The sequence below is a fragment of the Dasypus novemcinctus genome, chromosome 8 (assembly GCF_030445035.2).
Source record: "Dasypus novemcinctus isolate mDasNov1 chromosome 8, mDasNov1.1.hap2, whole genome shotgun sequence".
In the NCBI taxonomy this organism is placed as follows: Eukaryota; Metazoa; Chordata; class Mammalia; order Cingulata; family Dasypodidae; genus Dasypus; species Dasypus novemcinctus.
The window spans coordinates 32,850,115-32,874,564 of NC_080680.1; the positions used below are offsets into that span (position 1 = coordinate 32,850,115).

A 24,450-nucleotide genomic window follows, 5' to 3' on the forward strand; every position below is an offset into this window, starting at 1 on the left:
CAGGTGTACTCTGATCTTCTTATACAGGTGGACTTAGACTTTTAAAAATGGTTTAAATGAGATAAAATTGTTTTCTCATTTCCTATGAGCCTGAGATAACTATGACTCCTACATTGTGTACTGGATGGTGATAGCTGCTTTACCAAATAAATGCCAAACTGGTTCCCTAGTTTAAAGGATGTCTACAATATGCAATGGGATTTGACTATTGGTAAGGTGGGGAATCAGAGGAGAAATTGGACCTCATTTTTAGTATACTGTCTGTATCTTATAGTATATCCTGAAGCTCTTTAAAGCCAATTTAATATTCAGAGGTATAGATATCTTAGAGAGATGCTTGGAAAATGTTATCACAGTTATCATTGAGAATTCTTAAGGCAGTACTTTTTATAACCTCCTCCCTCCCTCTTTCTGAGTGAGTTATCTGGAGAGCCAAGCCCATGGTACTGATTACACACTTTTTTAAGTTCAGTAAAACATGCTGTTGTGGGTTGAATTGTGTCCCCCCAAAAGAGGTGCCCAGTTCTTAACTCACAGCCCTGTGTATGTAACCTTATTTGGAAATAGGTCTTTGAAGATGTTACTAGCTAAGATGAGGCCAAATTGGATTAGGGTAGGTGCTAATCAAATATGACTGCTGTTCTTATAAGAAGAGGAGAACTGGAAAACACAGTCAGACACAGGGGAGAGGGCATGTGATGATGAAGCAGAGACTGAAGCCCAAGGATTGCCAGCAAACCACCAGAACCCAGAAGGGGAAGGAGGGTTTCTCCCCTACAGACCTCAGACGTCTAGCCTCCAGAACTGGGAGACAATAAATTTGTGTTTATTGAATTATTACAAAGTGTTGAGCACTATAGAGAATAAAGGGATAAATACACCACAGTTCCTATTCTCAAAGCCATCACAGTCCGAAGAAGAATTAGACTATATGATGATTGTGCAAAGCAGAGTTAAAGTCTAGCATAGAGATGCAAAGCACTGGCCACTGGAGTGGTCCTGTCCTATTGTTCTGGGAAGAGACCCTGCTTTCTACACGTTTAGTGCAGTAGAGCATTCAAACACTCAGGAAGCTGATAAATATTGAGTGCTAGGGTCAGAAGAGCATTGACTAAAAATTTAACAGGCCCCCAATTCTCTTCATCAGATATTTCCAGTGTATTCACATTGATGCTTATGCTCTTTAGGTACTTATTATTCCTTCATTCATTCAATTATCAAACAGCTATTGAGGGAAGCGGCTGTGGCTCGGTCAGCTGGGCTCCCTTCTACCATGTGGGAGGCCCTGGGTTCACTCGCTGGGGCCTCTTTTTGGGGGTGGGCTTGCCCACATGTTGCGGGGTGCCACTGGCCTGCAAGCGCCATGGGGTGCCGCCGACCCGCAAATGCCATGGAGAGCCGACTCAGCAAGGTGAGGCAGCAAAAAGGGGAGACAAGCAAAAACACAGAAGAGCATGCAAGGAATGGACACAGAGAGCAGACAACAAGCAAGCTGCAAGGTGAGGGGCGGGAAATTAATAAAAATAAATACAGACACAGAAGAACACACAGTGAATGGACACAGACAGCAGACAGCAAGCAAGCCACAAGGGGGTGGGAATAAAAGAAAACATAAAAAACATCTATTGAGGGCCTACTCTCTTCGTAGTACTGTGGCACTTACTGGAGATACAGAGATGAGTGTCTCGAGGGATTTACAGTTTAACGAAAAGACAGATTTTTAATGAACAACATCTTAAAATATTCCAAGTACTTTTTATGGATCCTTATATAGACCATAGTGGAGCAAACAGGTGGCGATGTTAATTTTGCAGGAAGAAGTCAGAGATAGCTTCGTAGCACAGTTCCCCCTTGAACTAATGCTAGAAATATGAGTGGATTTTGACCAGTAGATGGAAGTGATGGTTGAGGAATGGGTGTGCAGACAGGAATGAACTTCCAGGCATCAAAAGTGGCATCAAAGTCACCATCTTCATCGACAAGGAAGTCCCTAATGACCAGGGAACTGGTTCCTGAAATGGGTACCGCATATCTCAGGAGAAGGGGCTACAGCGGTGGGCCATGGCCAGGTCAAGGAGGGTTTCTGTGTTGTGAGGAGTTTGGGACCTTTTCCTGCAGGTTCAGCCTGCCCAGTGCCTCTCTGCAACCTGCCCTTGCAGTGACCATGTATTCCCAGCCACCAGCAGACACAAGAGGTCACTCACCTTGTGACGGGGCAGCCAGTGCAGTCTTCCCGGGTTGGCCCCCGGCACTTGGCACACGAGGCTTCGCAGATCTGGCAACGGCCATGCTCGTCGATGTATTCTCCTGGGGGGAAAAAATCTAATTGTTTACTCCTTGTCTACACGGCAACGTGACCTGAGCTGTCAGTCTGAGAGCAGCCAGATCTCTCCGTAGCTGCCTGAAAGCCATAGGGACAGCACAGAACAGAGATTCTGACTGGCTTCAGCCGCCAGCCTTAAATCCTGACCTTATAATAACAACTTTTCCTCTCCCAGGGGCCCCAGAAGTTGGAACCTCAAGAAGTTTTAAGTCAATGACATAATTTTGGATCAAGTCAACATGTGTTACAGATTTTATAAGTAGGAAGAAGCCAAGGGGGTTTCTCCCAGGATCCCTTCCCTGAACTCCTACTGATGCCCCAGTTAAATATTGAAGCCTCTTGGCCCTCACAGGCCCAGCTTATAATCATGGTTCAAGGCAAATAACAAGCAGGATCCACCCTGATTTTGCCCCATGAGTCTGGAGGGAGATTGTGGTTATTGGTTAAGAATGGGAGTCGAGTCTTGCCTGACAAGTGGCAGATGTGAGCTACATCTCACCCTGAAAGAGTAACAATGAGGAGATAGCCAGAGCATTCTTCCTTTAATTGGAAAGTTTTTCTTTCCCAAGGAAAAACACATATGAGGCCTTTCCACAGAAGCAAGCCCAGCCTCACAAAGTTCTTATGAACATTTAAGGAATTATTCCCACAGAGAGGGTGGTAGAGAGGCCAAACTCATTGAAGATAATAATCCAAAGATGGGTCTCTACTCACTGAATTCAATCTTTTACCTATACCATATTCATCCTCCCCTGCCATTCATTGTCTGATCCAAAGAGTTCCTTTTTCTAGTTCAGAAATTGATCGTGTTCAGAAAAATATAGCTTCAGTTTTCAGCAATCATAGACACAATCTTTACTCAACTCCCCTCTATCCCCACTCCCACAACTCTACAAGTATGTTTGAGAATTGTCCATCTGAGATCCAGCTGGCATGGTGAGGCAGCAGGATTTGCCCATAGTTTAATCAAATGGGATTACTGAAACTCTAAGTTTCACTGCCTGATATTGTAGTTTCATTGAAAAAAGCCCTGGAAACATAGATTTGACCAATGAGGAGGGATGGAGGGAAGCCCACCCCCCTGCCTTTTCCCACAGCTTTAATGCACCGATAGAGCTGCATAAGGTAAACCGTATATGAATCAGTCGTCCACCTGCTAGTACTAAACCACAAAGATGAAAATGAAGGCGCAGCTACAGTTTGCCCTTACAAGGCAGAAAAAGTCTTTCATGTAGAGTTATCCTATTAGTTTTGCAAATAGAAGGGAAAAAGTATGTGTTCAGCATGATGCCAGTTATCTACTAGTTGCACACCTGAAATCCTGGACCCTGCTTTTCCATGTCATTTAACTGTTACCAAGGTACAGGCTGGACCAGGGATCTGATGTGTAACTTGTAGAATGGGATTATGGTTCTTAGCTCAAGAGTGATTCTGCAGGGAGGGCGCAACCAGCAGGGATGAAACCTGCCAAAGTACAGGTTGTTCACTGCACAAGGTACCTGCCCACAGGGTCAAGTGGAGGATGAAATCCAATCCATGCTTTTCTCCTCAAGCCATGTTCTCTGGTGTTGGTCACATCTGCCCGGGGTATGGGGAAACTTTTACTAATTTACATGAAGGTGTTCAATGGATTAGTTGCAGTCTTGGTGCTCCCAAGGCAGAAAACAGCCAGGGCATCCATCTAGTAGGATCGTGATTTCAAGTTGGGACTGTCTCACTTAACAGAGATGTCATATTTTTACAACCATCTTTGTATTTGTTCAGGCTCTGCTGCTCCACCTCTTACTTACTGTCCTTATTGTAATCCCTCCCACTTTTGTCCTAGGAGCCACACCCAATTGGGTGATACAATTATCAGTCTAGAGACCAGCAAGCCTAAGAGCAGAGGTACCCGGGCAGACCTATAGGAAGAAGTAGGTCTTGTCTACATGGCCAATGTCAATAATCTGTGTTTACAGAGTCAGGTGAGAACTCTGTATCTTTCAAAAGATTTATGCTGAGTGGAACAGGAATGGGGAGGGTCCCAGAGGCTTCAATATCCGAACAAAATATATTCCAGAGAAATGTGGGCTCATAGAGAGCATAGCTTTTCCATTCATTCATTCTCTGGATATTTTTGGAGCATCTATGTGGCAGATACTTAGTGAAATCTAAAGACAAACAGATTAATAAGCTGGAAACACTGCTCTTGGGGTTGAAAAGGTTTTTGAGAAGAATGACTTGAAAGAGATAGTTACAATCCAGATGCAGCCAGAGACCTTCTACTTCCTTGGGTGGTCTAAACTACAGGAGGCGGACTTGGCCCAGTGGTTAGGGCGTCCGTCTACCATATGGGAGGTCCACGGTTCAAACCCTGGGCCTCCCTGACCAGTGTGGAGCTGGCCCATGCGCAGTGCTGATGCATGCAAGGAGTGCCGTGCCATGCAGGGGTGCCCCCCCCGTGTAGGGGAGCCCCATGCGCAAGGAGTGCACCCCGCAAGGAGAGCCGCCCAGTGTGAAAGAAAGTGCAGCCTGCCCAGGAATGGTGCCGCACACATGGAGAGCTGACACAACAAGATGACGCAACAAAAAGAAACACAGATTCCTGTGCCGCTAACAACAACAGAAGCAGACAAAGAAGACGTAGCAAATAGACACAGAGAACAGACAACTGGGGTGGGGGGGAGGGGAGAGAAATAAATAAATAAATCTTTAAAAATAAATAGATAAATTAATTAAAGACTACAAACTACAAACAAGCTCAGTTTTCCCCTAACCCAAAAAATCACTCTATCAGCCACTGGGCTGTGTCTTTTCTTTCCATCTCTGATTAGTGACTCTTAAAATTTGTGTTTTTCTTCCTACCATTTGGACACACAATGGAGTAAACTTCATAACCTTGAGGTTTATGTAAGATAGTCAGTGTAGGGCAGCTAAACCATGCATCTCTCTTGAGTCTGCACACTTATTAACTTTAGAGCAAACTCTGGCTTCAGAACAGATGAGAAGGAGGGAACCTGCCTGATTTCCATATTTATGTAGATGTCCAATTAGTTACATAACAATTGCCCCCAGCCCTCACAGGCACAAGTTTTCCACTGACATTTGGAACTGAAGAAGCCAGATTCCAGGGACTTGGTGAAGTTGCTTTTTGTTTTTTGTTTTTTTTTGGTTGTTGGAGTATGGAGCAGCAAATTCTTGTCATCTATCTTCATTGCACAACGGAACTGAATGTTTATGACAGGCACAATATACAAAGTTCTTTTTACAAAAAGTTACTTTTAGCAGAGACTTCAGGGGCCAATATTTTGTCTTCCACCTTGCCTTACAAGCTCTTCTTTCTAGTATCTTCATCCATTATTATCATGTCCAAATTATCTTTCCCCTCCGATCAAAAGTATTTCATCTGCCTAGTATTTCCTTCCTCATGTCATCCTATAATTTATCAAGCCCAGTTGAAAGGACATGATAAAAGTCAGAAGCATTGGAGGAATGGGGACTCAAAAGTTGAAGAAACAGTTTAAAAAAATGTGCAAGTGTCCTATTCTGCTTCTAGATAATGTTGTAGAATGTGCTTGTGTCAACCAGTCCAAGATAAACGTTATAAAATATCCAAAATAGGTGAGCATTTATTAGGTCATCCACTGTAACTAAATATGATTGCTACTCACATACTAGTATTTTTGGGGGTGTCAAAAGAGCTTCATTTCTTCTGAAGAAATAGTATTCTTTCTTTTGTACCTCAAAATATTTCAATGTTTGCCTAGAGTCATATTTGTAGTTGAGTTTAAACAAATAAATATATAAACTAAATAAGTTAATAAATATAAGTAAATTGACTCTGATGTGAGTTTAAAACTACTTTTTGCAAGGATAATTAGTGATGGAGGTATTAGGTAGAACATTTGAGGAGAAATCAGCCTTGTGGTTTTTGATGTGGCTATTTCAGAGATCAACCATGGGGTGCTAAATTATCTGTAGACCTCTGTGAGTCCTATTTATGTGCCTTATCATAGAGATGCCAGAAATCTTAGAGTATGACTGTACTGGATAACTCTAACCACAAGAGCTAATCAAATAATACTATTTCTTTGGAAGGGTGCCAATACCTAGTTTCCAACTTGATAGCACTGTGTGAAGACAGTTTTTATGAAAAGGAATCCATATATTTATTGATTTCCACCAACTACAATAAATGCTCAGGAATACTTTAAATTAATTACACACTAATGAAATACATCCATTTTTAAAGCCTTGTTAAGCATGAACTTTTATAGCGAGGCTTGAAATAAGAGACCATCAAATGAGACCATAACATCTTTACTTACAAGGTTTACGCAATGAGTTTGTTCCTTGGCAGACTAATACTCAATTCTAATCCCTCCAAACTCTTAGGATTGCCTTTTGGGATGGGTCCAAAGAGTGTCAACCATCTTGGGGAGCTGGTTTGTGGAATTGAGGCCCGAGAGACATCCTGGTAGAAAATCCGGGATAAGAGAATCACCTGGAGGATGGAAAATGCTGTGTTTCCCATTTTCCTCAGGACACTGAAGGCAGCATGTGCATGGCAGGCAGCTAGAGAGAGCTGTGTAGCTCTAGCCCACAGGGTTTGGGGGACACCACTTCTCTAGTCCATCCTCTGTCAACTACTTGCACTTGACCTCCCCACACAGGCTTTTTTGACTGACAAGACTTAATCCTTTCTGGTCCAATTGCCTTTTGGCTCCCAGGTCCTGGCATCACTGGTGTGGTTTTGTAAATACGCTGAAATGCTACACTGTCCCCTGCTGCCTGCCACGGGTGGGCACTCCTGCAGCAAGGCGTAACTTTTGGATCCAATACACATGCAAATGCCTGGTCTCCTTCAGCCTGCACAGTGTTCAAAGAGGAAGGAATTAAGAGTTGACCCTTTTCGCTTCCACAATTGCTTGGGCCTAGAGAGCATTCAGTCTACTAAAAACGTGTATTCACAAGGAGTCCTGGGCACCACACTTGAATATCGTGGTGGAATAGCAATCATGCAGCTTCTATTCATCGACACCTCCCGTATTATAATGGCTATTCTATGAAATGTTGAATTCAGACAACAACCCCTTTTAAAGATGAGAAACTGAGACTCAGAGAGATTAAAAGTCTTACACAAATTAATTCAACTTGATGAGTGGCAGCGCTGGCTGTACCCTAGGTGTGGCTGATCCTGAGCCCCTGCATTATCTGCAGTACTTTGCTGGTTTGGATTAATTTCCCTTTTTAGTGTTCTAAGTGGCTCGGCTTTATTTAAAAAAAGAAGTGAAACTTCTCTTAACCACTCGGTGAGGTAAGGGTATCAAAAAGGAATTCACTGCGAAAACAAAGGAACTTGCAGCAGGTAAGCTGAAAAAGCGGATTTACTCAATGATTGAATGTACCCTAAGAATTTATTTTCTCTGATAAAATGGTCACCATTTATTAAAAGGTAATTGTAGTTTTGAAGTAAGCTGAGATCTTACAAAGTTTGTTCTGGCTATTAGGCTGTAGGCTCCTAAGAGGAATTAAAAAATACTTTTTGAGTGGCGAAAATAAATTGGTTAGAGCCCTGGATACGGATTTTTATACTACTTAACTCCTATCTGAAAACAAAATAAACCAGCTCCACAGAAATAGCTTACAAGCAGAATTATAGTAACTTCTCTTTGTTCCCCAATTTATATGAAAATCTAGAATACATTTCCTCAACTAGGAGACTTTTGTATTGACTCTATGTTAATGAAAAGTCACTCCAAGTCCTAGTTTGAGGATACTAGTAATAAAAAAGACTGAATAAAAGAACAAAAAAACCAGACAAAACAAAACAACAAAAAAGAAAAGAAAAAAAGACACTGTACCCTTGGTGGGAAGCCCAGCCATAGGCATGAAAAAGGCATGAATGTGATTATTATCTGCAGGCAAACAAAATAAATTTACAAAGCATATAATTGAATCTGTGGATGAGGAAAATCATGAAAGCTTCTTGTAAGCTGAGGACAGGAGATGGATTTCCATTCATTGCCCTTCAGGTATGTAAAACTTCTTGACCGCCTCTTTATTTAGAGGGTGTCTTTGCTATTTATGTAAATGAGCCTAGAACTGCCACAGGTTTGCTACTCAGTCCTCCTACTCCTCAGGATTTGAGGTTTTATATCCCAAATGTTCCTACCATCTGTGGCTGCAGAGGGACAGCTCTCATGGGGGAATTGTACAGTACCTGATGAGGTGAGAGGGTGCGTGGGTTTTAAACAGGGTGACAGAAGCAAATGGCCATCACTTGAGAGGATAACCTGTTTACTTTTTGGAACACTTAGCAACCTACCTGACAAAGGTCACATCTGGGAGACCATTGCTGGGAAAGTGCATGACTCAAAAGTGCTGAGAACTTGTCAAAGGCTGCTCCCCTTGGGTGGGATGCCAGGCAGGGATCCAGAGGAGGGAGACAGGGTGCTGAGTAGGGCTTCCATAAACCCAGCGAGGGGGTACCACCCAGCCCTCAGCAGCGAATCATTTCCTTTCACTTTGGAGAAGTTGGCAGGTGACAGTAGCAGGAGTGTGGCCCATTGAGCTTTCCAGCCACTTCTGACTTCAACAAGGGTCCTAGCGTGCTGATCAGTTAAAGCCCGAAGTCCTTCCCAAGGGGCTTAATAAGATCAAAATGTTCCGTCCTGAGACCCAGGCACAAGGATGACGCTTGCTATCAGGCACTCTCAGATCTAGAGCCACCCAAAGAGCCTCCCTAAACAGCTTGTGAACTTGCTCTCACAACCCTTCCTAGCACGGCTGCTGTCACTTCTCCAGGGCCCCTGGGGAGGGAGCACCCTCAAGGTGCCCTCTTTCTCCTCCCTCTTTCTTCACCCACACTCAGCTCACCTAGTCTTTCCTCTAGTGCTGCCTTTCTGTGCTAGGACATTTCTGCCTAAAGGTCAATCAAGAGCAAAGAAAGGCCCGGGAAAAGAAGAGGCATTTTCATTCCAAGCCAGGAGCAGCTGGTCCTGGCTGCCTAATTGACACATCAGTCTTTTCCTGGGTCATTTAACACTGCCCCCTCTCCCGTGGGCAGTGGACACTGCTCCGTGCCTACAGGGGTTGATTTGAATAGTGACAGGTCTGTATGGTACACGGCACCAAGAATTCATCGGGGCCCTAGAGGCTAGAGAAGCAGGCTGCTGTGTGTTTACTGGAAGTGTCCAGACTGTGCTCTTTAAAAAACCCAAGTGGAAATAAAGAGGAGACCCCAAGCTTGCCAGGTGCTCACTGCGTGTCACAACGGCAGGAAGTGGTTTCGTGTGTTCACTATAGGGTGTTGGGTGAGTACCCAGATTTTGGAGTCAGACTGACCTGGCTTTGATTCTGGCACTGCTCTCCTGCTGCCATCGATCAAGTTACGTTCTGTTTTGTAAAATGAGGATAACAATTCCTTCCTCATCGGATGTGGGGGAATCAAACGAGAAAACAAATCTAACGCACCTAGCCCAGTGGATGGTAAAAGTCAGCTATAATTATGGGGTACTTTTTGTGTTCTCATTAAACCTCCTATAATCCTGTGGGGGTATGTATGGGTTGTCAGCTGACAAATGAGGAATTTAAGCATCACAATGTTCCCTTTCTAAACATTCTTCAAAGCCAGACCTGACTGGATACCAAATTGTCCTTTTTCTACCAACCCTAAGGGGGCTTAAAAGAATGTACTGGCTGCCTAAGGTGGGTGGCAATGAGGCAACTAAAATTAATAACCTAGTGGCTGGAGAACAATGACCTCTCAAGGCAACTGAACTGTAAGATGCAACCTACACAAGTTATTTTTTATTATTAGCGGCCCCTTGGAGGCAGCCTCTCTGTAGCAGAGTAAAGCCAGTTTTTCCCAAACTCTGCTGTGGAAGAAAATTCAGAGCCATGGCTGTGCCCCTCACACTGCTGAGGTGAAAGTCTGTCAGAAATGGGTGAATCCAAGAGAGGAATGTGAGTTGTGACAGGATACACAAGGCTTCTTCCTTTTGTCTGATTCTGGCAGAATTTCACCAGGTCAGTGGGATTCTTGGCCCCATGGTGGGGTCACTCCTGTCTTAGCTGAGAACTCATCTACCCTGTATAGCCAGTCAGAAGAGTCACAGAGAACAGAGGATCCTGCAAAAAATGTATTCACCGGAGACAGACAGCATAGCTCTACGAAGCCTCCATGAGTCTTGAGAAGGGTTCGGTCCCTCTGACGGGGAGCTGACCCGGCTGGCAGACGGGCAGGTCAGTACCTCAGGGAGGCCAGCTCGCCTGGCTTAGGCCTGATCCTCTTGCCCCAGAGGCCACTGCACCTTCCTGCACTAGTTCGCTGGCTGTCCCTTCAGCATTATTTCTAGGGAACAGCCGACCACTCTGGGCCTCCTTTTAGGGGTCTTTGGGCCTGCAGAGCCCGTCCATGGCTTAGGTCTGCACCCACCAAGCAGCGAGTCACCGCTCAGCTTTTAGGGCTGGAAACTGTTTTTGTGATCTCCACAGGCTGAACTGGTGAGTCAGGCCCTCCTCCCCTTCCCAAACTCCCTCAGGCTGCTGTCTGACCTGCTTTGACTCCTTTTTGCTTTCAAGGCTGCTCTTGATATTCATCTTAACCAGATTTTACACGGTGTGATGTGCCTGGGGCCCCAAGCCCTCTCTGTCCTCTCTCTGCTATTGAGTTTGCCAAAATGGGCAGGGATGGGCTGTAGAAATGCCACCTGTGGGCTAGGAGAACTTGAACCTTATTTTCCTTATGCAGTTGTCTAGTGTATTTAAGGTTGTAATTTTCTAAAGATGGTGTTTTTGTTTCTTTTTTTAACAAGCCAACATTTTCTATGGGATTAAAATGACCAGATTGCTTTAGTAGCATGAACAGCAGACTTGGAGAACAGCTGATGAGAGCAGGGACAGGAGAAGGGCAGTGTAGTTGTGTTGTTTGGGGGTTATAAAGCCAGGCCTTGGGCTAAAGATAAGGGAAGCATTCCTGGGAAAGCTAGGGCCTTTCTCCATAATTCCACATTTAATTCTCAGAGCCAGTTAATGGAGATGGGTATTACTCCCATTTTAAAGACCAGGAAACTCTGGCTCAGGAAATCTTTGCAATATGTCCAAAGTCATTGAATTAGCAATAATAACTAAAACTTATTCAGATTATCATTTGTTAGGAATTATTCTGAGTGCTTTATTCCTATTAACTCACTTAGTTCTTAAAATAAACCTGTTTGCAGGGGTGCAGTGGGGGGGATGGGGGATGTGTATCATTGTTTTTTTAAAAATTTTTTAATCTTCATTTTTTCTGTTGAGAAAGTTGAGGTGATGAGATATTAAATGACTTATTAAAGCCACCCAGATAGTAGCAGCGCTGGGACTTAAACTCAGGAGTTCGGACTCCAAACTCTGCTCTTTTAACCAGGATTTTCTATTCCTCTTTTTCCAGAAAGTAATGGAGATGGGATTTCATCCCAAGCCGATTTGACTTCATAGGACATGAACCTTCCACCAGGCCAGGAAGTCAATCAACTAATTGGTGGACTGGGTATGTGTGTGTGTGCACATGCTCTCAATGTGGACAGAGGGTGGTCAAAACATGCAATCCTAGACTCCTCAATCATGCCACCCATAACTGTCACTTGCTTATAATTTTCTGGGGTTGTGTAGGAAAGAGGAGAAGATACAGTGTCCACCCTTCATGGGACAAGACAGAATCAGCACACAAAACACCAAGAACGTAAGCCAAAGAGGAATCAAGTGTTCAGAATCAAAGGGTTCTCAGTTCAGCTGACTTGATTGTACCGCCCGAGGATGAGCCATTGCTCGCTCACTGCTGGGTCTCCGTGACCTCTCTGCATGAATGGAAGGCTTTTCCCATACTTGCTTTATTTTCTTTAGTATGTTGTTTCTGTGAAGCAAGTGAATGGTTGCGTTGACTGAAACAGAAACTGAATTTGGGGGAAAGTGGAAAATGAGTTTGGATAGACGATGCAGATGGGTCATGTAAGATCAGAAAGAGGACTATCAAATGGGCGTGGTTGGCCAAAGGGAGCTCTTGAAGATTTTGATGGAGGGACGGTCTATGACAGGAACAACTTTGGTGTAAGACCACCCTGGCCAAGGGAGGCTGGGCGGATTAGAAGGGGAGGTTCAGGGCGGCAGCTAGGAGGCTGCTGCTGTCAGTGAGGCAGGAGCAAGCGGAGCTACTGCAACGAGAATGGTGAAGACAGAGTGGGTCCCCCCAGTGCAGTCCTAGGATCTCGGGGAGAGGTGGGCCTTAGTGCTTGTGTATTCTAGCTGCCTCCTTCTCCCCCATCCCAGGGGTGACTTTTTTTTTTTTTAGCTCAGTGACTGCACAATGTTTGAATGAACACTGGACGGGATGGAGAACTCATTATCCCCCTCTTCCATTTTTGGAGAACTCTGACTGTCAGAAATTTATTTGAGGTAGGCCAGAATAGCCTAGTAAATTTCATACAGCGTTCATTCAAAAGAAGAAATAGCAGCTTTGAAGGAATAAAGCATGATATTTATGGAAATGATGAAAAGAGTCAGAAGATCTGGGTTGAGGCTCAGGCAGGTAGCTTTGAGCGAGTCAGTTAAACTCTGTGAGTCTTATTCACTGCAGTGAAAATGAGGCAGTACGTGTCCTGCCTACTTCGCTGGTCTTTTTGGAGGATCAAATGATATCCCATGAGATGGCACTTTGGAGACTTCAAAAGGCTACATAAAGGAGGGGAAGATAGGCGTTTAATGCTTCATGGGAGGGGAATATCGTACAGGTTAGTGGCAGAGGAACCTGGATCCAAATTCCAGCTCTGCCACCTTCTAGCTGTGTGATGTGGGGGTAGCTACTGAACTTCTCTAACACATTTCCGTAGCGGCAACTATTGCATAAAGTTGTCGTAACAACCAAATTTGATAAAGCATTTAAAGGCACAGGGTCCTCCTGGCAAATAATAAATGCTTACTAAATAGCATTACTAGTATTATTGATAAACGATGACCACCTGTACAAGGCATGAAAGAGTCAAATCCATGAATTTAAGTTGAGTGAATAAAGAAATGATGCATTGACAGGACCTGAGAATGTGAGGGAAGCCTGTTAGGAAGTTCTAGCAGAATTTTTTTTTCTCTTTGAGGTATCAGGGTCAGGAATTGAACCTGGAACCTTGTATGTGGGAAGCTGGTGCTCAACCACTTGAGCCACACCTGCTCCCTTAGCAGATGTTTTGAAACAGTGCAACTCTTGACATAACTCTGTACATTTATTTACATGACACAGGCAGTATTTTGACAGTGGCTGTTTCTTGGGCCTGCTCAGTGTCAGGTGTATTGTCTCTCTGACACACCTGTAATGAAAATTGATGGGAAATGTAGTGCAGGTGTTCACAGCCCCTTCCACCTAGAGCTGTGCCATAAACAAGTGGGAGCTGGAATCATTGCTGCCAGATAGCATTCTATGTTTAGATACCAACCTGGTGGAAGAAATATCATCACCCATCATCACCTGGAGACGGATATCCTACTGCCAAGATAACTGTTTGGTAGAATAGTCAGACATCTGCAGGCACTCAGGCATAAACCCATGCAGCAGGATGGTAGATCATTACAAAAGGCTCTTATCACAGTGGTTTCAGCTGCTTGGTTTTTGCACCGTTCTAAAAGATGTTCCCAAGGTCAGCGGCTTTTCAATCAACTGCCAAACCTTAGTTAAAGACAAACTGACAGCAGCAGGTTAAAGGCCTGGTGGCCGTGGAGCCCAGTGCCTGGGGGTTTCTGTGAGGCGTGTTCTGGTACCAATGAGACTAAGTTCCTTGGAAGGTAAGATGATGAATTTGATGTATTTTGTGATCAGGAGAAAGAGACGTGACTTCTCTCTTTAGAGCTTTGAAAAGTGTGACTCTTGCAGGAGAGTTTCTTCAATTGACTATCAAATAACCTGATATTCACTTTTGAGACCCCCATTCTGTAGATGAAGCGGTTGGTAATTTGCATTTATACTATTTGCCCCAAATCACCCAATTTGTCTTGTTTGTTCTCCAACTATGTCAAGGGAAAAATAACCATTTTGGAAAAATGTGGAGGAAAAATAAAGGCAGACGATATCCAGAGATGACAGAGGCCATGTCATTTATAGCTTGGTGTATTAGTCAGCGAAAGAAGTGCTGATGCGACGTACCGGAAATCTGCTGACTTTAAAAGGGGTATTTATTTGGGGTAGAAGCTAACAGTTACAAGGCCCTAAAGAGTCCAACTCAAGGTACCATAGAGGTACTTTTTCACCAAAGTTTGTTGCCATGTGTTGAAGGAAGATGGTTGCCCAACTCTGCAAGTGTTCAGCCTTCCTCTTCCTCTTCCGGCTCTGTGGGTCCAGCTCCTTCTGATCTCAGCTGTAGGCTGGAGGGCTCGTTTCTTTCCTGGCCTTCTCAGCTCCTCAGGGCTCTGGTTTCTTCAGCTGCAAAGTATCAGGCGAATGGGTCAGCTCTCTCCGGGGCCCCATATCAAAACTGAGTTCTCTCTCTCTTCTTCCATGTATCTTCTTCTGTGCGTCTTCTTGAGTGAAGGTCTGTTTATATAGCCCACCAAGGGGGCAGGGAGTCAACCTTGAGTCACATCCTACTGATGTGGGCGAATCAAATCCCAAATCTTGATTTAATATGGTAAAATCTTCCAATGCTGCTCTATTAATTCAGAATAAGGCTCCAAAGACTAACAAAAAAGAGCCTTCAACATTTGGCCCTTGCCTAAATCCCCTCATCCGCCGCTTCTCTCCTTAAAACTGGTAAATTTCTGCTGCCCTGTCCCCATCTGTTGGCCTTACCATGTGGGTATGCAGAAACCAGTTTCCAGGTGGGAGGATCTGCCTGTGTTTGTGTGAGGCTTTCTCCGATGCCAGGGAAGCTACTCTGGCACACACACACAGCATGGCGGGAGAGCCGGGGAACTAACACACACCCAGGAGCTGTTCTCAACCAATGCGGGATGGAGACTTGGTGTATGAACACCACAGCTCTGCTGGCCCTCCAGTAAGAGAAGGCTGGGGCCTGTGTTCTTGACTATTGTCCAGAGTTTCCCCACAGGATGGCACTCCAGTTGCCCTCACTGGGAGTTGGCTTATAACCCAATCTTCATTGGCGGCTTCTCTCCTGTATCTCACTTTCCCACTCTACCAATGGCAAACTCTTTCATCTGTCAAATAAACTTGTTGCTCTTGCATCTTTGCTCAAGGTCTGCTTCTGGGAGGACCAACTAAGGCATAGGCCTAGGTACCAACACTCCCCAGAGACCTCTAACTCTCTAAGCAGGCTGCACTCTCCCGCTAAGACTATCCATTTGATTTGCAACCCATTCCCTCCTTTCTGTTGCCAGCGAACTTCTACTCATTCTTTACAAGTCAAAGTTGCCTTCTCTATGAAGCTTTCCCTGCATCTTTCCTATCACACCATTATACAGCTGAATTGATTTTTTTTCTGTGCTCTGGAGTGCATTGTGCATATGTTTAATATCAACTGGTATTTATGCACAAGTGTCTCCCCCACGGGACTCGCTGATCTTTGAGATCAGGAATGATTTCCCACAATTTGGCCCACTATTGCCATGCGGTAAAGTGGTCAAAATATTTTGGTGAATAAATGGGTTAACACATTGAATGTTAAGGATACCTGATAGCTGGAAGTGCCATGAAAATGCACGGATTAATTCATTCATCTTATAATTATTGAAGGTCTATTACATGTCAGGTATTTGGGATACATTGGTGGAAAAAACACAGATCTCTTCCTTGATAGAACTTACTTTATAGCATAGGAGAGAGATAGTAAACCATCAAGACAATAATCTAGTAAATTTTATGGGATGCTTAGAAGCTAATAAATGCTATGGAAAAAAAAAAAAGTAGAACTGAGTTAAGCAGACCAGGGAGTGTCAGGGAGGGGCAGTGATGGGAAGGCAGGTTGCAAATAGACTATAATGGAATCCAGAAACCTCAGGAATAGACCCAAGAAGAAGGTGTGTGCATTATGCTGGAATAGTTCTGCAAGTTAGTTGACAAGGTTAATTACCAACCTGCAGTACAGTAATTTTGCTTCCAGTAGGCTGGACATTTGTGGCCTCAGAATAAAGCAGCCCTTTTCTATCTAGGCTTGGAATATCCTTACTTAAAATTACTACTTTCCTAGACATGTGGTCCCCAGGCAGATTGCCTGTTGTGAATCCAATTTTTAGTGCAAAATGTGTTTTCAGCTCAGAAGTTCACTGCTAATTTATTGAAGTTCACAGAGAGACTATCAATCTACAAAAGTGTATTAGAGAGGGGTACTAAGTTTCAGGCAGTACAGTGAAAAGATAAAACAGACCAGAGACTACACATGTAGGAAAGCAGATATTTTAAACTAAATTCACATCACAGTTACCATCAATCCACTTTTCAGCAAAATCACCCAGGTCGGGGAAAAAAAAAATTACTGCATGAGCAATAAAAATTACTGTGCTCTGCCTAATCCATTAATAGTTAATAGAGAGAATTTACCTTTTGAACATTCTCAAAGAAAAAGAAGTGCAAAGAGTAAGGGGTTAAATGGGATTTAGTGGTGTAAGAATATTTTTAAGAGTGAATGATTTAACAATGAGATTGAAAGAGATTCTTAGGGGGATGATAGCTCACTATAATGGGAGGCTCTAAAAATAGAGTTCAGAAAACATAAATCACAAAAGTCTTAATGAGGAAGAAAAGGCAAGAGGCACTTAAAGAAACCAGTACCACTTCACAGAGGACTCTCTGCAGAGTTTGATATTTAAATATTTGTGAGGAGGCCAAAACTTTCAGCATGTCCTGCTGGGAGTCCCGAACCCTGTGGGAGATGGGACATGGAGAAGGGCTGTTTTAAACTCTTCAATTGCTGTCTGTAGCAGCACATAATACAATCCAGTCTCCCTTACAGGGCACACAAGACAACCCACCATCCGACCCGCCTGTGTGACTGCCTCTCTCTCTCTCTCCCTCTCTCTCACTGAGCTTCAGCCCTTGCACCTGAGGATCCAACAATGGGAAATCCCATTGGCAGTTTCCCAGATGCTCCGCACGGTCTCCACCTTCCTGGGTCTTGCCAGCCTCCGTTCTCCAGCTCTATCCTTCCAGTCCTACTTCCTGCCCCAGAGGACTGACAACCCACTCCTCTCTGCCCCAGCGATTCCTCTGCTATTTCTTTTCATAGCATATGTTAACACATCAGGGCATTTCCTCTCTCTATTTTATATAAAGCCCATGAAGGCAGGAGCATGTTATATTCCTTAGTATATTATGCCCCATGTGCCTAGCATAGTATTTAGCACATGGTAGGTGTTTAATAAACATTAGGTGAATCAAAAACAATGAGCTAATGAATTAATATAAGATCAGCACTAAAGAGTATCAAGAAGCATTTAACTATTCAACAAAGGTTTCTTCAGTGATTTACCACGTAGCAATATCCTCATGAGGGAATGTTAATCTTTCCATTTTACTGATGGAAAAATGGTGGCCAGAGGAGTAGATGGCCTACCCAAGTGTGATGGGCTGGATAGTGCCCCCAAAGATATCCAAGTCTTAATCCCTGGGACCCGAGAATGTCACTTTGTACGGGAAGTGGTTTTAGAGGTGTGATTAAATTAAAGACTGGGGAGAGGGAGATCATCCTGGGTAAGTGGGGTGGCCCCTGAATGTAATCACAAGTGTCCTTATAAAAGGCAGGCAGAGCGAGACTTTACTATAGAAGAGGGCAATGCCACGACCTCAGCAGAGAGATGTCAAGATGCTTTACTGCTGGATTTGCAGATGGAGGAAGAGCCCTCAAGAAATGCAAGGAATGCTGCTTTAGAAGCTGGACAAGGCAAGGAAGTGGCTTCTGCCCTCGATCTTCCAGGAGCCTGGCCCTGGTGACTCCTCGATTTCAACCTGGAAAACTGGTTTTGGCTTCTAACTTCCAAAACTCTTGGTTAACAATTATGTGTGTGTTTTTTTTTTAACTAATTAATTAATTAATTTAATTCCCCCCTCTCCCCTGGTTGTCTGTTCTCTGTTCTGTGTCTGTTTGCTGCGGGAAGCACTCCTTGTGCGTGGGGCTCCCCTACGCAGTCCTTGTGCGCATCAGCACTGTGCATGGACCAGCTCCATACGGGTCAAGCAGGCCCGGGGTTTGCCTCCCATGTGGTAGGCGGACGCCCTAACTACTGGGCCAAGTCCGTTTCCCCAATTATGTGTTGTTTTAAGCCAACAAGTTGTGATCCCTTGTTAGAGGAAACGAAGACACCAAGGTGACAAATGCTAGTTGGTAATGGAAACATCAGCAGATGCCTTGCCCCAAGCCTGCCCTGAGGAGCTGTGTGGTTTGGGAGGAGTCATTTACCCTCTTGGTCTCCGGGAAGGAAGCTAGGTGGGGTGCCGTTCTTGCTCCCTCCGTGAGGCCGGCAGAGGAGGGGTGCTGGCACACATCTCAGCACTGGCCTTGTGGGCAGGGTGTCCTTGTGGAGAGGGGGCTGGTGACAGAACTCACTGTGCCCTGCCCACCACCCAAATGGTGTCCCAGCAGCCCTGCTGGAGAGAGTCTTGGGGAGCATGGCTCAGCTGGGGAAGGGTGGGGCGGGGTGAGGGGCAGGGGAAGGGGCTCCACCTTGCTGAGGGTGGTGAGAGGAGGGTGCTCTGTGGGCACCAGGCATATCCTGGGCATTATCTCATTTAATCCTTAGCAGTGCCATTGGATGGTGCCCTGATTTCCATTTTATAGATAAGTAAGCAAAGATCAGGGAGATCAACTTATCTCAGGTCACACAGCTGGTAAGTGGCCAAGCTGGGACTTGAACCCGGGTCTTTCTAGTCTGATTACTTCTCTGTGTGTCTAACATCAGAGCCAGTGGTTCTCAAGGTGGGACCGGCAGCCTCTGCACCACCTGGGAATTTATTCAAACTACAAATTCTAGGGCCCAGTCAAAGCCTACTGCTTAGAAACGCTGAGGGTGGGGCCAAGCCAGCTATTGAACCAGCTCTCCAGGTGATTCTGATGCGTCCTGAAATTTGAGAACCTGTGCTCTCTGCTATTCTTAGAGTCCTTTGGCAGGGCCAGCACAGGCTCAGAGTGCTCACCGCTCTGAGTTCCTGCTTAGCGCCACCAGCAGGAGTTGGCTAGTGTGCACAGTGCAAAGATGTTGCCCAGATGTGCCATTCCAGATGATGACTGTGCTGTAAGGCCTTTTGATGGAGGTTTAGCAGAGAGATAGAAGAAGAATCCAGCATAGAGGAGAAATTCTCCCAACTGCTTATACAGTAAGCTTGATACGAAACACATAGTAAGAATTTGTCAAGAATAAAGATCAGGGTAAACATCACCTCTATTCTATTGCAGAGTTGTCTAAAAATTAGCCCAAGACACTAAAGGAGCCCAGTGCAGTTTCTGCTGGCAACTGCAGTGGTTTGGAGCTATGTACCCAGAAAAATGTGTTCTCAAACTTTTTCCATTCCTGTGGGTGTGAACACTTGTCACTAGGACCTTCGGGTGAGGTGGCTTGAGTGACGGTCCCTTGGAATGGGTCTCCATCCTCTTACTGGAGGCTTTCGAGGGAAGGTCACACTCAGAGGGGAAGCCCCACAGAGGGCGCAGCTAGAGGCTGAAAGTCAATGGCACCTGCAAGAGGAGGGAGCAGGCAGGAGAGCCCGCTGCCCTGTGCACTGCCTTGTGACAGAAAAGCCAAGGACCAGGCATCACCAGCGGGCAGCAGCAGAATGCCACGGTCTCAGGGAAAGACCTTGGTGATGCCTCCTGCCTCCAAACCACGAGCCTTAAATTCCCATCGTCTAGGCCAACCCACTGCGTAGTATGTGTGTTAGCAGCCAGGAAACTAAAACAGCAACCGTTAGCCGAAGCCACCCTTCTTAAGGACCTGCCCGTTTCTGGAATTCTCGGTGCTAGGTCCAGTTCCTATGCTCTTGGGGTTTATGAACCAGAACTGCAAGGATCAGAAGCCCCGAGGACACACGTCACGGAACAGGACAGAGCCAGGCATAGGACCTCAGCCCTCGGTGTTCTCTGGGTCTCGTGAAAGGCCGAGCCATGTGTTTGGACCTTCCTGGATAATAAGCGGCTTCCTGGCACCGATACTGGAGGTCACATTGCCCACCCCCGAGAAGGCCTGCACGGTCTGCAGGCGCCTCACCACCTCCTCACACCGAGCTCCGTGGGAGCAGCAGCTCTGGTTGCGGCAGCTCCGGGTCATCGTGCCTTACCCCTGCAGGGCTGGCAGGGGCAGGCGGCGGGTTGCTTAAGGACAAGGGCAGAAAGGCCTAACCTAGGAGCGAGATCACAGCGAATTAAGGTTTATGTCTTTTGGTGGGAAAAAGTCTGAATATAAAATTTTTCTAGAAAGTAGCCCTAAAGAAATAAGAGATACTGTGTGGTGAGAGTGTGGAAAGGCCATTTTTCAGCTTTTGGTTTTTATATAACCCTTTATACTTGCAACATATTTGAGATGACACCTTTGCCGAACCCTTTTCCCCTTGCTCCTCCTGCAGCTTCTTCCAACTTAGTTTGCAACATGCTGGCAAAGTTACATCGACTAAACAGTCACTGACTTGAAATTTTTGACTTTACAAAATTTGCTCCTCACCTTCCTGCCCCCCGAGCCGAAGCCAAACCAATAGAGGTACCAGTCTTACTTTTTCCTGCCTCTACCGTCGTGCCAGAGTATTTTTATGGACTCATTTATTCTTTCAAAAACTATTTACTGAGAACATATTATGTGCCAGAAACTGTGCTAAGTATGGGTGATTCAATGGTGAGCAAAAGCAGGCATGGTTTCTGCCTTCACAGAGCTTACCATTTGGCATGGGAAATAGATGTCAATCCCAGAATCACAAAAGCATGGGGGGAGGGGAGAGGAGAGGAGTATTCCAGCCAGAGGGAATGGTATCTGTAAAAGTTCCATGGTAAGAGGGGGCTTGTCTGATATGCAGGACTGAAAGAAAGCCCAAGTGGTCAGGGGGCAGAGGGAGAGGGGGAAGGAAAGAAAGAAGGAGAAGAAGGAGAAGAAGAAAGAGACATGCCAGTTGAGGTGGAGGTGGGCAGGCCCTGCAGGGCTTGTTAAAGGATCCTGTATTTATCTAAGAAGCAATGCTTTACAGCAGAATGTTGTGATCAGATTTACATTTTGAAAAGATCACTCTGGCTTCTTTGCAAACAAGGGATTGGAGAGGATGCAGGAAAATGGTTGGGAGGCTGCTTTGGTAATGCAAGCAATTGATGATGGCAGCTTACCTAGGGTGGTAGTGGCAGAGAGAGAGAGAAGAGGACAAGTTCAGATTCCAAAGATATTTAAGGGACAAACTAACTAGATTTGGGGATGGATTGTATGTAGGGAAGGGAAAGGGAGGGATCAAGGAAGAATACAAGGTTAAGTCATAGGTATCTAAAACATATAGGCACTGTTTTAAATGCTGTACATGCATCAAGTCATTTGTCACAATGTCCCTGGTATAGAGGTAGGACTATTATTATTCTTATTTTGTAAATGAGGAAGTAGAGGTATGGGGAGATTAAGTGGATTTCCCAAAGATCATACAGCTAGGAAGTGACAGAGTGAGGATTCAACCTCTGGAAGCCTGGTTCCAGATTTTGTGATTGTAACTACAACATTGAATGACCTCTTGGAAAAAAAGATAGATAGTAACTCAAAATATCCTACGTTGAACCTGGTGTCTGTTCCTAGCTACACAGATGCACAGCCCACTAGATGGACTTGGAAGGCTGGGATGTGGAAGTAAAGGAAAGGCTAAGGGCAGTTGTACTGTCAAAGGAGAATCACTGGGCTCAGAGCAGCAAGACCTGGCTGATGCATGACCTTGAGAGAGCCAGCTGGCCACTCTCACCCTCCACTTGCCCACGCTGAGATGAGGACAACCAGACTGCATTGCTTTGAGGATCAAATAACTTGGAAGTAGAAAGAGCTAGCTACAGTAGGTCATCAGTAAGTGAATGATGAATTTGAATCTGCAGTAAGGGAAGTAAAGAAGGATAAATCTCACAACATATCCATCTGATGGGAATTGAATCAGGTCCCCCCCAAAAAACATGTTCAGGTCTCAACCTCCACTCCCATGGGTGTGAACCTTTTGTAAAAAGGCCCTTTGAAGATGTTATTAAGGTGTGCCCAAACTGAAAGGGGGAGGCCTTAACCCGACATGACTGAAGTTCTTATAAGAAAAGGAAATTGGACACAGAAGGAGAAGCTATGGGGAGCAGCTGGAATTTGGAAGCCAGTGGAAACTGGAAGAGAAAGGAGAAGACAGTGCCATGTGACAGAAAGCCAAGGAACCCCTAAGATTGCTGGCCAGAAGTTACAGACCACAGGAGGATGCCAGCCCTCTAGCCTCTGAAACCGTGAGCCCGTAAATTCCTGTTGTTAAGCAACCCACTGTGTGGTATTTGTCTTAGCAGCTGGGAAACCAAAATATCATCTGCCAAAAATATTGCTAATCATGCAGTTCATTCAAAAGAACAGGCATGGAAAATGGTCACAAGAAGTGAGCCTTTCCTGTTGGTGAGTATAAATGGTACCAAGACAACATTTAGTGGTGACCTGGCCTGGTTGTTAAAACACTCAAGGACAGAATTCGTTGCCTCATCATGAGAGCCAGCCTTGGAAGTCTGCAGGCCAGGTACCATTCAGCCTCAAGCCACCTGTAAACAAATCTCCAATCCACACCTTCAGCCAGAAAAACCCCAGGTCTATCTGGCTTACAGGATGGGAAGGATCTGAGGGCTGTTAATTTGCCTCATTTCTGCTGGTTAATGGGGAGCCAAGGACTGATACCTTCTTGCCCTATTCTCTGCATATCCTTTAAGAAACCATGCCGTTTGTAGGCGTAGCTTTCAATAAACCAAAGGTAGTTACCTCAAACTCAGGAGAAAAGTGTCATCCACGACAGCGTTTCTCAAACTTTGACGGGCTTGTAGATTTTGGGACTTCGCCAAGTAGAGATTTCGATTCACTAGTCCTGGGATGGGACCTGGCCTGCATTTCTACTTGTATTAATTTTCTATTGCTGCTATGTCAAGGTACCAAATATTTTGTGGCTTAAAACAACACCCCTTTAGTATCTCACAGTTCTGTAGGTCAGAAGTCTGGGTACTTTGTGGCTCAGCTGGCTCTCTGCTTTGGGTTTCACAAGGTTGGAATCTAAGTGTCAGCAGGCTGCATTCCTTCCTGGAGACTCTGGGCACGAATCTGCGCCAAGCTCATTGAAATCGTTGGCAGAGCTCATTTCTATGTGGTCGTAGGACTGTTTCCTTGCTGGGTTGAGGTCCCTGTTTCCTTGCTGGCTGTCAGTTGGGGGTGGTTTTCAGCTTCTACAGGCCTCCCGCATTTCTTGGCTCATGGCCCCCCTTTCTCCATCTTCAAAGCCAGCAACTGTGGGTCAAGTCCTTCTCCTGTTTCCAATCTCTCTGACCTCCCCTGCTGCCTCATCTCTCCTCTGCTGCTGCATCTCTCTGACTGTCCCTACTGCTTGTAAGGGCTCAAGTGATTACTTGGGCTCAGTCAGATAATGTGGCACAATTTCTCTACTTTAAGGTCAGTTGATAATAAACTTTAATTCCATCTGCAAGGTCCCTTCACAAAGTGCCTAGGTTACTGTTTGATTGAATAACCAAGGAATGGAACATTGGGTGACATGTTTAGAATTCTGCCTACTGCACTAACCAAGTACTAGCTGATGCAGATGCTCCTGGTCCACAGAACAAATTCTGAGTGGTAAAGTATTAGCTTTACTGAGTTAGTGCCAATGGTTTTGGGTGTGTTTTAGGACCAGTGGTGGACTCTCCATGAAGTCTCCTGCTAGTTTCTCATTACTTTGAGTAGACGTGCTGGAGGGGTTCACAGGGATGATGCTAAAGATGGGGAGACTGAGGTACAGATACATTCAGGGCTATTCGGAAGTTATACAGAACCAGGAATAGAACTCAGTTGCCAATGTCTGGCTGAGGGCTACTTCTTTCCTGTCACTTACTCAGTAATTCACTTAATTATTCATTCATTCATCAGAGGTATCAAGCACTTTCTCTATTTTCTAGATTCATAATTCAAAACATTTATAGTTTTTGCCCCCATGGACCAATCAATCTAGTGAGAATTAT

At 45.0% G+C, this 24,450-nt stretch overlaps 1 protein-coding gene across 6 annotated transcripts in view; it reads right to left on the reverse strand.

Moving 5' to 3' along the window:
- The window catches only part of PCSK5 (proprotein convertase subtilisin/kexin type 5), a 434,041-nt gene that overhangs the window by 103,901 nt on the left and 305,690 nt on the right, over nucleotides 1-24,450 (reverse strand). For all 6 annotated transcript variants that reach the window (XM_058301654.2, XM_071216671.1, XM_058301655.2 and 3 more), the window contains exon 21: nucleotides 2,205-2,307. In XM_058301654.2, the coding sequence (XP_058157637.1) occupies nucleotides 2,205-2,307 (103 nt within the window). The remainder of the gene's footprint in view (nucleotides 1-2,204; nucleotides 2,308-24,450) is intronic.